The sequence below is a fragment of the Chinchilla lanigera genome, unplaced genomic scaffold, assembly GCF_000276665.1.
Source record: "Chinchilla lanigera isolate Chin_1 unplaced genomic scaffold, ChiLan1.0 scaffold00081, whole genome shotgun sequence".
In the NCBI taxonomy this organism is placed as follows: Eukaryota; Metazoa; Chordata; class Mammalia; order Rodentia; family Chinchillidae; genus Chinchilla; species Chinchilla lanigera.
Genome location: NW_004955482.1, coordinates 5924415 through 5941643, shown reverse-complemented (window position 1 = coordinate 5941643; position 17229 = coordinate 5924415). Strand labels below are relative to the sequence as shown.

The 17229-nt window shown below is 48.6% G+C and overlaps 1 protein-coding gene across 7 annotated transcripts in view; it reads left to right on the top strand.

The window, feature by feature from the left end:
- Window positions 1-17229, top strand: part of Ccdc62 (coiled-coil domain containing 62) — a 36946-nt gene that overhangs the window by 6535 nt on the left and 13182 nt on the right. For 4 of the 7 annotated variants that reach the window (XM_005403071.2, XM_005403067.2, XM_005403072.2 and 1 more), the window contains exons 4-10: window positions 2668-2769; window positions 4683-4854; window positions 8210-8311; window positions 11321-11409; window positions 11718-11833; window positions 13651-14364; window positions 16549-16687. In XM_005403071.2, coding sequence (XP_005403128.1) covers window positions 2668-2769; window positions 4683-4854; window positions 8210-8311; window positions 11321-11409; window positions 11718-11833; window positions 13651-14364; window positions 16549-16687 — 1434 coding nt within the window. The remainder of the gene's footprint in view (window positions 1-2667; window positions 2770-4682; window positions 4855-8209; window positions 8312-11320; window positions 11410-11717; window positions 11834-13650; window positions 14365-16548; window positions 16688-17229) is intronic. The other 3 variants (XM_005403068.2, XM_005403069.2, XM_005403070.2) reach the window with 3 other exon arrangements.

Here is a 17229-nt window from a genome sequence, read left to right as displayed (position 1 = left end):
GTTACAGAAAACCTTCTCAAAGTCCGGAATGAGTATCATCGGGTTCTGGTAGCTTCAGACTCTGCCTTCTAAATTCTGAGTCTTACCTGACATAATAAACGTACTAGTTCCATGGGAGGAGTACCATAAGGGAATAAAATCTGTAAGTCTTATCTTTCAGTTTTGTATTCTGAGGTCCATGTATATATTTCTTTTTGTTTTGTTTTTTGAGGCTGAGTCTTGCTGTGTAGTTCAGGCTGGCCTTGAACTCACAATGATCCTCCTGCCTCAGCCTCCTGAGTGCTGGGATTACAGGTGTATGCCACTACACCCAGCTGTCATGTATTTTTTTTAATCTTATTTGTTATGTAAGGCCCAGAGAAAAAGCCAGATTTGGCTTTGTTATATCCTTTGTATAATTGTTTCATAACATTACTCAGTATAGGTCTTGGTAATATAATGAGTCTTAATAATCCATAGTGAGAGGATAGAGCTTGTTTTATGTCCCTTTTCTAGAATACTATTCCAGATAGTTTCTAGCTATAAAATAAAAAACTATTGTAGAATCTATGATATGTTGGGTGAAAGAAGAAGGCGTCTTTCTAATCAGTGGACTGTTTTTAGAGTGGTTTTAGGCTCATAGCAAGGTTGAGTGAGCCGTACAGGGTGCCCCCCCATGTGCCTGTGTCCCTGCAGGCACGCCCCCCACACTGCGGTGTTTGTTAGGGTTGCTGAGCCCACGTGTACACATCACTGTTTACGTAAGGGCCCACTCCTGTGTTTCACCTTGTGTGGGATTTGGTAAGTGCCTAACAGTGTGTATCCCTACCCCAGTGTGAGGTCTTCTTTCATCAGAGCTTTTTTGGGGGTTTGTTTTTTAAGAGCAGAATATATTTATTGAGGGAAAGAAAGCTTCTGTCCAAGAGAGGGACAGAAGGGGGCCCCAGTGGGTTGCCCAGGAACCTGTCTTTCTCAGGGACTTTTATAGAGCAAAACCCTGAGGTGAGGGGGCTCCAAGGTGGGAAAAATGGGAAATTGCAAGGTGGGCATGAGGTGGGCCAAAACTGGTCAGCCAATAAGATTACTAGTATAATTGTTCAGGTAAAATTGATTAAATTGGGATCAAGTGGGAAAGAGTCATGTAGCAAGCGGGCATGAATAGAGAACAGGGGCCTTTCCTGTAAGGGGCTGGGTCAGTGACTCTTCAAGGTGATCTACCTATGTAGAATATCAATTCCTGGTGTCCATCCCTACGGAGGTATGTGGGTGCATTTGTTTAATCTCCACCCCGCCCCCCAGTACTGGAAATCAAACTCACGACCTTGTGCTTGCCAGGCAGGCGCTGTGCCGCTGAGCTAAATCCCCGGCTCCATTTGTTTAATCTTTTGTCTTGAGGTCTGGCCCTCAGCGGAAATACCTGTCTCTCCCCACAGTTGCAAGGTGTCTCGTCTTCCATACTGGCTCCTTTGAGGGCCTGGCCCTGACTGCCTATAGTATTTCTAATACTTCTGTCAACTCAGTTGCCTCCAGCGTTCCCCCATCTGAAGAAGTAACCCGAACTGCTGTGAGGGAACGACAGGCGATGATGCCTCTGGCTTCTTCGGGCTGAAGGGAGTCGTAGTTGTTGATCAGCAGTCAGAGATACTCTCCAGAGGGTCTATCTAAAGGCCCTTAATAAAAAGCCAGGCATGGTGGCGCACGCCTGTAATCCCAGCACTCTGAGGCTGCGGCAGGAGGATCCTTGTGAGTTCAAGACCAGCCTGGGCTACAAAGTGAGCTCAAGGCCTGCCTGAATTGTATAGCAAGACCCTGTCTCAAAAAGACCAAAAAAAAAGGGGCCCTTGATAGACACCAGGCATTTTCATCTTGGGCAGGCATATAACTTTAAGTCTTGTCCAATGATCTCGATGGAAGACCTCTAAATGATATAGGGGAAAGAAATTCCCAACCTGAAAGATATCTGGGATGAGTTCGTGTTCTCTAAAATCAAAGAATGAATTTTAGGAGCAATGGAGATTAAGAGCAGACTATATTTATTGGGGAAAGAAAGCTTCTGTCTGTGAGAGAGACAGGAGGGGGCCAGGGTGGGTTGCCCCTGTTTTGTTTTGTTTTTGTCTCCTTTTGGGACAGAGTTTCACTTGGCAGTTCAGGCTGGCCTTGAACTCACACTGTAGCCCAGGCTGGCCTCAAACTTGCAGTGATCCTCCTGCCTCAGCCTCCGGAGTGCTGGGATTACAGGTATGCACCACCATGCCCAGCCTTCAACAGAGTTTAAAAAGATGCACAGAATTCATTAATGCTACTTTATTTCATGGAAGGAAATCTCTTAATACCCATTTTGGATTCATTCATTTTCTTCCTTCTAAAATTATACATAATTATATATTATAAAATTATATGTAACAACCTAAAATTATATGATTACGCATACACAACCTAACATTATATGTCAAAATATTAGGTCCTGAACATTTTACAATATACTCCAGTAGCCCGGATTGAGAGGATAGAGTTAATGCCAAAGTAGATATTTGTTTTCCTTTTTGATGACTACTTAGCCCACTTTGATCTTTTAAAAAGTTAAATAAAAATAAACAGAACAGAGAAATAAGCACAGATTGTGGCTGGTGGCAGTAGTAAAAGCTTCCGAAAGACTCAATTAGTATTTTCTGTGTTGTTCCCTTGTAGGCTAGGAACGAGAACCTCAGCAACACGTTAGTGGAACTTTCTGCTCAGGTGGGACAATTACAAGCTAGAGAACAGGCTCTCACTACAATGATAAAGCTCAAGGTAATTAAAAATAATTACACCCTCACTCACCAGAGCCCTTGTAGCTTATAAAGTGTGCTCACATACGTATCCCACCTAAGTGTTTTAGCAACCCAGAAATGCGGAGTGCCAACATTGCTGTCATTTAAATGATTGCTTTAGAAACTAGAAACAAGTCAAATCTGGTCCCCAAAGCATTGAGTGAGGAAGCAGGACCCACTTGTGGCTTCTGCCTCCAAGGCCGCTCCACGGCCAGAACCGCTTCGAGTTCTCAGGAAGTTACTGGGATCGCATTGCTTGTTTTGTTTTGTTTTGTCTTTTTGAGACAGGATCTGGCTGTGCAGTTCAGGCTGGCCTTGAGCTCACTTTGTAGCCCAGGCTGGCCTCGAACTCGCAATGGTCCTCCTGCCTCAGCCTCCTGAGTGCTGGGATTATAGGCGTGCGCCACCATGGCCAGCTACATTGCTTGTTAATTCTTTTTGCTAAAAGGGGTGAGAAACTGTGAGCAAGCACGCGGCTGGCGCAGTCACTAGCCTTGGTGCCCAGTGCTGCTCAGGGACCCTCTGCCCTCTGCCGCAGCGTGCGTGTCTGACAGCTGGTAGAGAGGGGCGCGTGTCACAGAAAACTCACGTACTTTTCCCCAGCACACTAAGGTTTTGACACGGTGGTGGGCAAGTTCTCTAAAAGAGGGAAGCATTAAAATCTACAGAATTTGCTTTAATTACATAGTGGCCACTTTAGTGGCCTCAGCAACTGCCCTGGGGTCCACAGCAGCAACCGCAGCCGGGCTGTGAGTCCTGACGAAAATGCCATGGAGTCATTTCGCTCATGTTCAAATAGTCAATTCGTGGAAAGCACCTTGCTCAGAATTACCTGTGTTTAGATAAACGTGGCCTCTTGTGGAAGCTGATGCCCTCTGGGACGTCCTTGGCAGAGTTGGAAGCAGGGGCTACAAGTGCCAGGCTGGCTGGGGTGGGGTGACAGCCATGCGTGTCTGTAGCATGCACTTACGTGCTGTCGTGTGTTCATTAGGCACTCCTCACACAGGTCCATTGGTTTTGAATAGACTCCTCCACCCTGTTGTCCCCCGAAGCTCCTCTAGTGTGGGGTGTCCGACTGAGTTTTCCAGAACATATCCGTGATGCTACAGCAGAAACACTACCCGTGGGGAAACTTGGTAATAATAGTTATTCCATATGAGTGAGAGGTTTTTGTTTTTTTTTTTGAGACAAGGTCTCGTTACATAGTTGAGGCTGCTCTTGAACTCACTATGTAGCTCAGGCTGGCCCCAAACTCAAGGTAACCTTTCTGCCTCAGCCTCCTAAGTGCTAGAATTACAAATGAGTGTGCTATCTCACCTGGCATATTTTTAGAACTTTAGATATTATTTGAATTTGCTTTTCAACAACCAACTTTTTTGTTGTTTTTTTCAAACAACCTCAACAAAAGAGATTCTAATTTGGCTAAGTTTGAGATGAGGTCTTGGAGTCTGTCACTTAACAAGCTGAAAGAAGGGAGAAAACAGTGCACCCATGGCGTTTACCTGTCATCCAGAGTCATTTCCCTGTGCCAGGGCTGCCAGCCTTCCTGCCAGGCCGGTGTCCTAGGTAATCAAAGCTGAACTCCAGGCTATAATCAGGGATGGTGATAGCACATGGCTTCTGAGGCTGGCCAGCTGGGCTCAGACGGTGGCTGTGACGCCCACTTGTTGTGGACTATGGGCAACTCACAGCAGATTCTTGTGTCTGACGACTCCTGTCACTCGGCAAGGACCGCAGTGCGCACATCACCACGGGGCTACAGAGGAAAGCAGTTAACTCGAGCAGCGCTCAGAACGAAACCCGCAGCACAGTGGGATCTGAGCAAATGTCATCTTTTACCGACTGGTTGGGATTTTAAAATCTAGCATAACCGTTTTCAAACTTGATTTTTAGGACAAAGATATTATTGAGGCAGTCAATCACATTGCGGATTGTTCGGGTAAATTTAAATTGTTAGAGCATGCTTTGCGTGACGCTAAGATGGTGGAGAGCTCTATCGTGAAAGAAAAGCAAGATTACAAGCAGAAGCTGAAGGCACTCAAGATTGAAGTCAGTAAACTAAAAGGTAAGAAAGAAGCTTACGAGGTAATACATTGTACTTGGGAGGCGAAAGCAGGAAGAGTGCAAATTCAAGGCCAGCCTGGGGTACAGAGCACAACCCTGCTCAAAAAAACCAAAACAAACACACAGAGTAATATGCTATCCTGGAAATATATTTCTTTATTTGTCATCACTTAATCTTACACTTGAGAGTTTTTCTACTCCTAGCTTTAGGTTCTAACATGAAATGTCTGTTTCACTTATATAGAATTATGCTGCAATTTTTGTTTTATGTAATAAATAACAGGTGGGGCAAATGGCATAATGCATCATATTTTTAAAATAATCACTAGACATAGTGGCACATACCTGTAATCCCAGCACTCAGGAGGCTGAGGCAGAAGGATCTCCATGAGTTCAAGGCTAGCCTGGAGTACAAAGCAAGAGCCTGTCTCGAAAATGAAAACAAAAACAAAAAAATAGCTGGGGTTATAGTTCAGTGGCATAAGCACCTGCCTGGCAAGTGCAAGGTCCTGAGTTCGATTCCTGGTACCAACAAAACAAAACAAAACAAAACAGAAAACAAAACCAAAAAACGATTCTGCCTTTGTTTAGGTGCCTGTCGCTAGCTATGCCGATAAGTGCTTAGAGACAACAGAGCGTGGCAGGAGCCCTAGCGCTGGTTACACTCACGCAGCGGGAGGTGGTCCACACGGACCCAGCCCCACCTCTCCGCAGGGCAGCTCATCTCCGGCTCCTCAGAGGCCAGCCAGGGCCTTTCTCCCAGGGCGAGGGCACAAACACAAGAGAACCAGCAGAACCACGAGGCCTCTTTAAACTCAACCCCGGGTGGCTGGGCGTGGTGGCGCACGCCTGTAATTGTAGCACTCAGGAGACTGAGGCAGGAAGATTGCTGCTCGTCCAGGCTACGTAGTGAGACCGTTTCAAAAAGCAAAAAGCCTTCAGGACTGGACCTGACACGCTGTCACCTCTGTCTCCTGGTGGCTGATGTTAACCGTGCAGCCGAATCCAAACAGATGGTGGGGGCGGGAGATCCTGTGCGCGCTGTGCGGGGAGGGACCAGGAACTGCCCCTGCCACGGTCGCCCTCGGGGTGCATGCCTCATTCTGCAAATTCCCTTTGGGTTCTTTCCATTTTCCTTCTCACAGTCACGCCATGATTCACTCCCTTCTGCTTGCATGCTTCTTGAAGTTTTGCAGTAAATGAAAGCAAGGTATGGCAGACGCCTTGGGGTGCACTGCTGCCCGCCATGCTGTCTGTGCAGGTGTGGGTATAGGTGGGAGTGATGTGAACGTCCACTGACAACGCGTGGGGCTAGGCCCACTTTTCCCGGCATTTCTGCAGGGGGAAGGATGCTGGGAGCAGCAGGGTAAGCAGTTGCACTGCGGCTACCATTTTAGTCTTAAATCTGTACACGCAGCATCAGACTGAGCTGCATTCTCAGCCCTTGTCTTTATTTTTAACTTTGAGACAGGCTAGGCTCAAACTTGTGATCATAGTGCTGAGATTTCAGGCCTACACCACCTTCCCTGGTTAAAGTGAGTTTTCATCTTTTGTAAATGGCTATTGCGCTAGACTACAGGACCAGCTCTGCTGTGGAGTGAGCCCCCTTAGAGGCAGTGACAAAACCACAGACCAGGGGTGATGTCCTTAGCCTGTTCAGGGTGGCTCGCTGCGTGAGCCAGCGGCTTACTCTTCCTGGGCATCTGCAAGCCAGGAATTGGCGTGGAGGGGGTGCCTGCATCCTGAGCTAGAGGGCCTTTTACACCTCTCCCAACTAAAAAATTCTGAAATTCTGAAATTTTGTCTTGGCTGACGTAGTTGAAAAGACTCCATTCTGAACTCATGATCCTAAGATCCCTGACCCATGGTCAGTAGCATGTGCAGCTTCAGCTGGCACTGGAGTCATGTCCTGGGTCCGTGGAGTGGGGACAGGCTCTGTCCCCTCCTGTCTGGATCAGCGGCTGCTAGAGCCACGCTGGGCCATGCTGTGGTATCCTGCTTCCTGGATCTGTGTGCTGCCTGGGTGGGATCCTGGAGTAGAAGGAAGCTGGGTGTGTCAATATATATGAGTATTTTATAAAGCTCCATATTTATTAAACGCATGTTTAAAGAAGGAAAGCAGAGTAAAGGCGAGTGGGACTGAGAGCAAGGGAGACAGGCTCGTTTAGTCTGGTGACCTGGAAAGGCCAGCGTGAAAAACTGGAGCCACAACTGGACTGTGGGCAGCACTGGCCATGGAAGGGCCCAGCCAGGGACCTTCCGGGCAGCAGGCAGCAAGTGCAGAAGCCCTGGGGCTCGGGACAAGCTGGGTTTCTCGATACCAGCCATGTGATGTGTACCGGACATCCAGTTAGATCCGGTAGCACCTGCTCGAGTTAGTTTTGGAGCGCCTGGGGTGAAGGGCTCGGCCTGGAGACTGTCCCTACTTCACAGCCCATCACAAGCCCGGGTGTCATCTGTACTTCTGCTCAGCCAGCTGTCAGTCAGGGGTTCGACAGCCACTTCAGGTTCCAGCGTTTCTGGGATGGCTCCCCAATTCAGGGGGCCTGTTTCTTAGCCTGCCCCTCCTTTTGCTGGATTTTATCAAGGGTACTACTCAAAAGCACAGATGGGGGGGGGCAGGGGATCTAGCTCAGCGGCATAGCGCCTGCCTGGCAAGCACGAGGTTGTGAGTTCGATTCCCAGTACTGGAAAAAAAAAAAAAAAGCACAGACGGGGGAGGGGCTTTCAGCACAGAGCCTGTGACCTCTGCGGTGCCCGCAGACGCCCCAGGCCTTCCCCAGGCCAGCGCCTCGGGCCAGGACCTTGTGCAGAGCTCAGGCTCCAGCCCACCCTCCTGCTGCAAGCCGGTCTCATTGGTGACCAGCCCCTCCTGAGGCTGCCCAGGGCTCCACCCGGAGTCACCTCATTCACATCAACTCTGCTGTGATCCAGAGGGGCCCTGGTGAAGAGACACCCCTGTCACTCAGGAAAGTCCATGAGCAGCAGAAGCCCTTTGCTGGGAACAGAGGACAAAACCCAAACATGCCTCTGCTTGTACCACCGACGCTGCGCACAGAGCGGGCAGACGGGAGCCAGGGCAGCGCCAGGGCCTGCTGGCGAGTCCGGGGTGCCCCGGAGTACGGTGGAGGGCTCCTCACGGAGAAGTAGGAGCAGCTTTTCCTCCTAAGGTCTCCCGTGTCCCCTGTGCCTCAGTGGAGAGGCAGGCCAGAGCCAGGACAGCGTCGGGCCCGGGCTCCAGCCAGGTGTGGGCGCAGACCCGGGCGGGCTCTGAGGGTCCCCTCGGTGTGGGCCGGCCAGGGTTCTCTAAGGAAACCAGTGCTCATCTGAGGCCTTTCTCCCCTCTGTGTGTGAAGAGGACCTGAATGAAAAGACGACAGAAAACAATGACCAGAGGGAAGAGATCATCCGCCTCAAGCAGGAGAAGAGCTGTCTGCATGATGAATTGGTCTTCACCGGTAAAAATTCTTAGCTTAAGTGATCGAGTAATTATGTTCGTAACCCCAGTCTCCTCCGACATTGTGTGACCAGCGAAAAGAAATATACCTCTCTGCAAATAGTTTTTTTTTTTCTTTTCTTTCTTTCTTTCTTTCTTTTTTCTGTTTGAGCCAGGGTCTCTCTACGCAGTTCAGGCTGGCCTTGAGCTCACTTTGTAGCCCAGGCTGGTCTCAAACTTGCAACAATCCTCCTGCCTCAGCCTCCCAAATGCTGGGATTACAGCGTGCACCACCACATCTGGCTAATAAACCTCCTTTTGAGGGATTGGTGAGGAACCAGGCACAGAATTTAAAGCTGTACTAAATCACCCTCCTTGTAGGAAGAGAGTAAGTACTCTCAAATTAAAGGGCGAAACACAGTATTACATTTATGATTTGCAGATACAAAACCATTCTTCATTTTCATGCCTTTACAGACTGGGGAAGAATGCAGTTTTCTACCACTAGAGGGCAGCGCTCCACTGCTTCTAGGGTCGCTGTGTCCCGGTGACGCTGCGTGGGTTATGAAGCCTGTCCCTACAATGCCATGTTTGTAGCTCTGCAGATGAATTTGATCTTGGCATCAGCATTTGTGTGCCAGGAACTCTGCTAATGCTGAGAGCCTCACAGGCCCACAGAGCTCTTTTATTTTTTATTTTCTGAGAAGAGGTCTTACCTGAGATGCCTCCAACTCCTGGGCTCAAACTGTCTTCCCAAGGGGCTAGGACAGGTGTTTCCCCCACATCCGGCCAGGTCTCTTTTCTGTTTAAACCCATACACCCTACTCTATATAACTAGGTCAAATAATTTTGAAAGGCATTTGTTAAGCTGGTTTTGTTTTGTTTTTGAGACAGGGTCTCACTCTGTAGTCCAAGCTGGCCTGGAACTCCCTGTGTAGCCCAGGGTGGCCTTGAATTCATCATCCTCTTCAGCCTCCCAAGTGTTGGAATTCCAGGCATGTGCCACTGTGCCCGGCTGTGTATGTTTTAATTATGAGTGAATTAAGTAAAAAAGAAAAGAAAAAGGCTTAACATGATAGTACATTCTCAGGTGCTATGGTTAAAAGTTAACACATTTTATTTGAAGTTAGAAGATGTCTTGAAATTTTACCTTTTTTGGGGGGTGTCTTTTTGAGACAGGGTTTCTCTATGCATCCAGGCTGATCTTGAGCTCACTTTGTAGCCCAGGCTGGTCTCAAACTCACAATGATCCTCCTGCCTCAGCCTCCCAAGTGCTGGGATTATAGGTGTGTGCCACCACACCTGGCTATTTTATTTTTAAATTCAAAACTTTCTCCTTATGTTGAAGATGCAGCTCTTCACACAGGCTTGCTGGAACGCTTTGCTTGTTTGTACACGGTGCTCCTGAGGAGGTTGCACAGGGGAGGGTTTCTGTGGCAGCGCTATAATGAGGGCTCCTCCCACTGGGCCTTGTCCCAGCCCCTCATCCAGTAAAAGGCAGATGCCCGGCAGACTCGGACCTTGGCGCCCTTTCCACTGCGCTCTGCGCTGTGAGCTCTCAGGGCCCAGCTGTGCACACGGCAGACCGCACGCTCAGCTCTCTGCTTGTGGAGAGGAACCCTGGAATCCGGGAGCGGTGGTGTGCACAGAGGAGTTGCCTCACGCAGCTTCATTCTAAAATCAGAGATGAAGGCAAAATTCAAATACATTTCAAATCCCCCTGAAATTGTTGGCTTGGCAGAGTGTGGCTTTGCACACCTGCAACCCCAGCACTCTGGGAGGCTGAGGCAGGAGGATCACAAGTTTGAGCTCAGCCTGAGCATAGTGACATAGTGAGACCCTATCTCAAAACTGAAAAAAGAGGAGCATGAGCCAGGCCTGGTGGTGCACCTCTGTAATCCCAGGACTCGGGAGGCTGAGGCAGGAGGGTTGCTGGGAGTTTGAGGCCAGTCTGGCCTATACAGTAAGTTCAAGGCCAGCCTGAACTATGTATTGAGACCCTGTCTCAAAAAAACCCCAAAAAAACAAAAAACAAAAAACAAAACAAAAAAAAAACCCAGAAAAAAGAGGAGCATGGACTGGGAATATAGTTCAGTGTGAAGGGCCCTGGGTTCATTCCTCAGTACCAAAATGTAAATAAATAAAATGTTGGCTTTTTTGTTTAGGGGTTACACTGTATTCAAAACAAGTATCTATGCTGGGTACAGTGTAAGTCAAATGACTTCCCCTTCAGTATAACATTAATATATGCTCTGGTACAGTCCCTTAGATTCTTTCCTTTTGTAAACTTCTTTTTTGTTTTTATTTTGTTTTGGTGCCGGGAATCAAACTGAGGACCTTGCCCTTGCCAGGCAGGCGCTGTGCCGCTGAGCTACATCCGCGGCCCCAATTCTTTTCTTTTGGTAGGTTCTTTCTTATGGTGGTGTTGGTGCCGCTGCTGGGCGTGCTGGCCTCATGCTTGCTGAGGGAGCTATGCCTCAGTCCCTAAAAACAACTTCGTTTTTTTTTTTTTCTTTTGGTCTTTTTGAGACAGGGTCTTGCTGAGCTCAGGCTGGCCTTGAATTCACTTTGTAGCCCAGGCTGGTCTCGAACTTGCAATGATCCCCCTGCCTCAGCCTCCCAAGTGCTGGGGTTACAGGTGTGGGCCACCACGCCCGGCTTTAAAAATAACTTCTTAACACTTCTGTGTACTTGCTCTCAGGCTCTCTTGGGCATGATTATATACCAGTGCAGGCACTTTCTTTTATCAGTACCATGGATCAAACCCAGGGCCTTTGCATTGAGCTACATCCCCAGCCCTTTAAAATTTTTTTAAAATCCATTTTTGACCTAGTATCAACTACATTGTGAGGCTCTCCCATTTCCTGACGGGTCTAGTCAGAATCCCAAATGAAGCTCTTCCTTGTCAGCCATCCTGCAATTTTAAGTTCAAGAACAACAAAAACAGCGTCACCTGTTCAGTTGTTTGAAGTGGAGAGGTTTACATGGATACGGCTGATAAAACTGTGAAATACTTTTTGTTCTCAAATAGTAGAAAGAGAGAAGAGGAAAGATGAGTTACTGGACATTGCCAAGTCAAAGCAAGAGCGTACAAACTCGGAGCTCCACAACCTGAGACAGGTGCGCGTTAAGCCGTCCTTCCGGGACAGCAGGAGTGTTCGGGCGCAGATGAGAAAGCTGTGCGCCTGTCGGTCTGGCTCAGGGCGCCTCTGCAGCCCTGACTACACGAGGCGTGACATTAGCGTAGCAGGGAGGGTGTTGCCTGTGGTAATTAAGAGTTAGGAAATGAGCTGCACCGGATCTTAGTACAGCATGTGTAGCTTTTGTGTAGCAGCTTCCTGGACTGTTTTAGGTTTTAAAAGTGCCAAGTTGTGGTTCAGTTTACTGTGTTATTACATTTAATATTGATTTATCAATGTCTGTGGCAGATTTATGTAAAACAACAGAGTGATCTGCAGTTTCTTAATTTCAATGTGGAAAATTCTCAGCAATTTATACAGATATATGACTCAAAGATGGAAGAATCAAAGACCCTGGAATCCAGGTAATCTTAGCAGATGCGATGAATATGATTTTGTGTTTGATTTTACCATTAGATTTGTATTTACTTGGTGGTTTCCACAGGCTGGGGACTACTGTAGTTCCTCATATAGGGAAGTAAATATATATAAGCTAAAGCATTATACTCCTAGACAGCAGAAAGACCTGGTCTGAGAGTTTTAGGTGTGCCCCTAATTTAGCCGCTTGGTAAAGAGTAAAGTCCTTAGACCTGACGTGTGTGTTGGGTAGGAGGCTTGAGCTAGCGCAGGAAGTGCGGAGATGAGCCAGGCCTCCTTCCTGCACTATTTCTGCACAGCGTTTAGGTGCGAGGCTAGGGCTCGGGAATATGGAGATGAATGGGACGCGGTGCCTGCCTCAAAGAAATAATCCCGAAGAGCAGCGCCAGTGACTGCAGCAGGAGCTGAGCTCTCAGGATGACCTCTGCCCTTAGCCTGATTTTCCTGTTTCCCTAGTCCTTGAAATACCTGCCCCTCTAGCAGGGATTAAACCCAGGGCCTTGGCCCTGAGCTGCACCCTGGCCCTTCTTACCCATGCACTTACCCATGCATCTAGTTCTGAGACAGGGTCTCACCAAATTGCTACGTGGTTGAGACTGTGCTAGAACTCACAGTCCTCCTGCCTCAGCTTCGCAGAGTGCTGGGATTCCAGGCTGTACCCCCGTGCCCAACTCTGTTTGCCTCGTTAGCCGGAGAGATCTTCCCTCACAGAAACCAGTAGTGTGGAAGTTCAGTGAGCTTCTGTAAAATTAAATCAAACAGGCATGTAACTGCCCCACGGAACATTTAGTCTGCATTTCCAAAACGTTACACTGAGTCCGAAGGGAGTGAGGTGGGGAAAGCCGCCCGCGGCTGGGGGACCACCAGGTTCCGGCCGGGTCCACGCCCCCGGTGCTCCTCCCTGGACAGCGGAGCTGCACAGCAGAGCCGGCTTCTGAGGAAGGGCCCAGGAGGCCAGAGCTGCCGGACTCTGCTTCTGAGGCTGCTGAGGGTTGTCGCCCTGTTGCTCTGTGTCCCACTGCTGCTGCCACCATCACACCACAGCTGCTTAGGATTCTCTTAGCCAAACCCTGACATGTTGGCCCTTTTTCCACTTGAACTTCCTGCCATGGCAGGTACTGGGTGGGTCGGGCTCACTCCTTAAGTGCATCATGGTTTATGTCACTATGGAAGGAAGGAGCTGTGTTTCTGAGGGGCAGAATGATGGCGGTCAGGATACCTGAATCTGTGTGACATTAAAAAGAAACCAAAACCTTATCCCAGCACTCTTGAGGCTGAGGCAGGAGGATCAAGATGAGTTCGAGGCCAGCCTGGGAAGCCAACCTGAGCTACGTAAGTGAGCTTAAGGCCAGCCTGAACTGCATAATGACACTCTGTCTCAAAAAGACAATACAGAAAGCTTAGAGGAAGGTGTGTTAAAATGTTTCATCATATTTATATAGTATTCCTTTTTTTTTTGGTATGGGGAATTGAACTCAGGACCTTGATGCCTGCCAGGCAGGTGCTTCTGCCACTGAGCTTCATCCCCGGCCTTGCATAATAGTCTTGATTTTTCTTTTTCTCTTTTTTCTTTTCTTTTCTTTTTTTTTTTTTGTCACTTGGGTAGTAAGGACACAGTAGGGATGGGGAGGTGACACAGCCTGGGGTCGGAAGAGACTGCTGGAGCGGGGTCTGGAACTGGGCTCTGAGAAGCAGGATGCGGGGTCACAGTGCTGTTAGCTCTAGACCCAGGCTTGGGGAGATAGGAGTAAGTGGCGGTAGAAAGTCTGCCTTATAACTCTGGTTTTTCGTAATGCCACTGTAGCGGAGACATGTGTTTATCAGACCTTGAAAACAGCCATCCAAAAGTTGGCATTAAGGGAGAGAAGTCACCGCTTAAGGACAACTTCGAGGCCTTGCTGGCTCAGCACAATCGGTCAGAGAAGAGCCCTTGCGATGTTTGCAAAGAGAAGAGACTACAGATCAGTACCGCGCTCGGGGAAAAAAGTGTAATTACTCTCTCGTCTCTGTTCACCAAAGACTTCACGGAGAAACAGAAGTCTTGGCCTCTGGGTGGGAAAATCTCGATTGAACCTGAAAGCAAAATTGCATCGTGCACGGCCCACGCAAAATCCCCGAAGGATAACGGAGCCGCGTTCCAGCGCGCAGAGGCCGAGCCCTCGGCAGCGTGCGCGCCGCCGGCAGAGAAGCCCTGGCGCGCAGGCGACGTCTGCCCGGGCCTGGCCGGCGCCTTCGCCCACAGACAAGCGGAAAAGCGGGACGGGGACGCTCGCGAGCCCCTGGCAAGGCCTGACATCCGGTGCTGCCTGAAAAGCGAAGGCTGCCCGGAGGACAGTGACGTGTGTGACCCCGCGTGCTGCCACCCGAGTAACCTGGTTGTCGAGGCCCCCGGCCACATGTCGGATGCGGAGTGGATAAACATTTTCAAGCCTTCCAAAACGCAAAGACTCGTTCTCCAGAAAACTGTATGCACGTGTTCCGGGAGCGTCGGCGGAGGAGACTGTAACTCCTTGGCGAGGTTAGTAACGTTGCCATGTCTAAGTCCCGGAGCTCTCGTGCCAGGGCGCAGAAGTGCGGAGGCCGCGGAGCCACTTCCTGGCCCTGTGACGCCGAGGGCGTCGTTTGCAAACACAAATGGTGTGCAGGATGCGCCTGTTCTCTCCACCCCGCGCGGACCGGTGGGGGAAGGGTGTGCGGGAATGCAGTGAGGAGCACGCACTGAGGACCGCTTCCTTTTTTCTTTTTTTTCTTTTTTTCGGTTTTTTGATACAGGGTCTCACTGTGCAGTCCATGCTGGCCAGGAAGCCTTAAACCCAGGCTGGCCTTCAGCAGAGGTTGGCCTTGAACTCTTGGCGATCCTCTTGTCTCAGCCTGCAGAATGCTGGGATTACAGGCGTGTACTACCGTGCCCAGCTACTGGTTTTCCTAGACGAGAAAATGGGTTAGATATTCGCATGTGCCGAATCATCCGAGCTCGTCTTAGGGTTAGAAGTGCTGAGTCTTGTGGTCGAGTGAAGCTATAAGGTCTCCTGTTGTTAAGTAAAGCAAAGCTCTTCAGTCTGAAATGGATAACGTTTCTGTATTGAGAGGTTATTTTCATCACTGCACTGCAGTTCATCAGATTTCATGACTAACATTTCTCCTGCTCTGATTATTTGGAATGTTCTCTGGCCTCTTAGAAGTTTGAGCCATTTAAAAATTATACAGATACTCTGCCTGCTGCAACATTTAAGAAACTGGGTATCACACTAAGTGTCATTAGTCACCTGTATGAGTATTTGTTTCTTTGCAGTACCGAGGGATGAACAGAAGTCCTTTGCACTGAGCCACATCCCTAGCCTTTTTTTTTTTTTTTTAACTTTGGGATAGAGTCTTGCTAAATCACTAAATTGGGCTGGGCTGGGCTAGAATTTTTGAGCCTCCTGCCTCAGCATCCCAGGGTGCTGGAATTACAGGTGTGTCTCACCACACCTGGCTTAGCCACATTTGGCTTTTTTTTGGTTTTGGTTTTTTTCCGGTACCGGGAATCAAACTCATGACCTTGAGCTTGCCAGGCAGGCACTGTGCCTCTGAGCTGAATCCCCAGCCCCACATTTGGCTTTTAAAGATCTTTTTTTCTCTCCAAGTATCAGCAGGGCACAAAGGCCTATCTGTCAGTACTAAAAAAGAACATTCGCATGTTAAGGGGAAAACTTGCATTGAATGGTTTTGAAAATGTAGTGGAAAAAAAAAGTGTAGTAGATATATTTAAATTTAATATATGAAATAAATTCAGGTTTACGTTCAGAGTTGTCTCTGAAGGCCTTTAGCCAGGTATGGTGGCACACACCTGTAATCCCAGCACTCAGAGGCTGAGGCAGGAGGGTCGTCAAGAGTTTCAGGCCAGCCTGGGCTACAAAATGAATTCAAGGCAGCCTGAACTGCAGAGTGAGACCCTATCTCCAAAAAAAAAATCAAGGCCCTTTCACCTCGTCACTTAGTTCCTGAAGTGGCGGCTTGTTGTACCAGTGGAGGCGCATGCCCAGGCATCGCATGACAGATACGTGACTCAGTGGAGATGATAACAGTGTTTTTCTATGATTATACAAACTGGTGGATCCACTTTTTTTTTTTTGGTACTGGGAATTGAACTCAGGACCTCCCACTTGCCAGGCAGGTGCTTGTGCCACGGAGCTAAATCCCCAGCCCATGTATCCACTTGAGAACCTCAGTAAAATACTCACATTTGTGCCCCTTCTGCTGGGCAGGTGGAAGAGAAGCCACGGTCCTGCCCTTCCCGTGGGAGTTACAGAGCCACGGCCGTGCCTGCCTCTTTCCCGAGAGGGCTTTACACAGCCGTTGACAAGCATCAGCCTCACAAACCCCAAACCTCATGTTCACAGCTTTCTGTCCGACTTCCTGTCTGTCTGTCTCTCTTCCTTGGTACCCAGATTAAACCAAGACCTTGAACCTGCTAAGGAAGCGAGTACTGTGCCCCTGCACTCCACCCGCATCCTCTGTGCTTTGTGGAGGAGGAAAGGCCCCCATCCTGCCCCCTTCTCAGTTGCAAAAGGTGTGCATTCGTTTATAGCCTCCACTTTGTACCGTCCTGCTCCAGCCTGAGCCTCTGCACGTCACCAGCAGCCTTCCGGAAGTACGGCAAAGTGATGCCCACGACCCCGCTCCGCTCTGAGATTCCCCTCTGTCTGGTTTCACTTCACAGTGAGCTGACTGCCATCCAACGGTCCCATTGTTTGGCAAAGTGCACAGCGAGGGAAGATGAGACAGAGGCCTCTCCTGATGAAAAGAGCTCACCCACAAGTTTGTTAATCAACAAAGATGCAGCACTGGCCAGCGAAAAGGTTTGTATTTTCTTAATGTCCCAGCTTATTCAAGTAAAACTTCTGCCTCAAATGTGTTCCGGAGAACTATAGTTTAATTTTGGCCATTCCTTAGTTTTTTTAAATGATAGGATTTTTTAAGGTTCTTTTTGTGCAGTCTTCTTTTTTCTCTAGAGAATCTGCATGGCTTTTCTGGGGAGCAATTTGATATTTTTTTTTAAAAACCAACAAACTGGATGTGGTGTTGCATACCTATAATCCCAGCACTTGGGGAGGCTGAGGCGGGAGGATTGAGAGAGTTTGAGAGTTTGAGGCCAGCCTGGGCTACATATCCTGTCCCCAAAAAAGAAAACAGAATAGTAATATAAATAAACCCAACAGCACATATCTATAATCCCAGCTACTTGGGAGACTGAGGCAGAAGGCTGACAGGTTTGAGGCCAGAGTGGGAAATTTAGTGAGATCTTATCTCAAAATTTTTTAAAAAGGTAAAAAAGACAAGAAGACAGTGTGGTGGTGCAAAGCTATACCCCAGTACTCTGGGAGAAGGACAATCGCAAGTT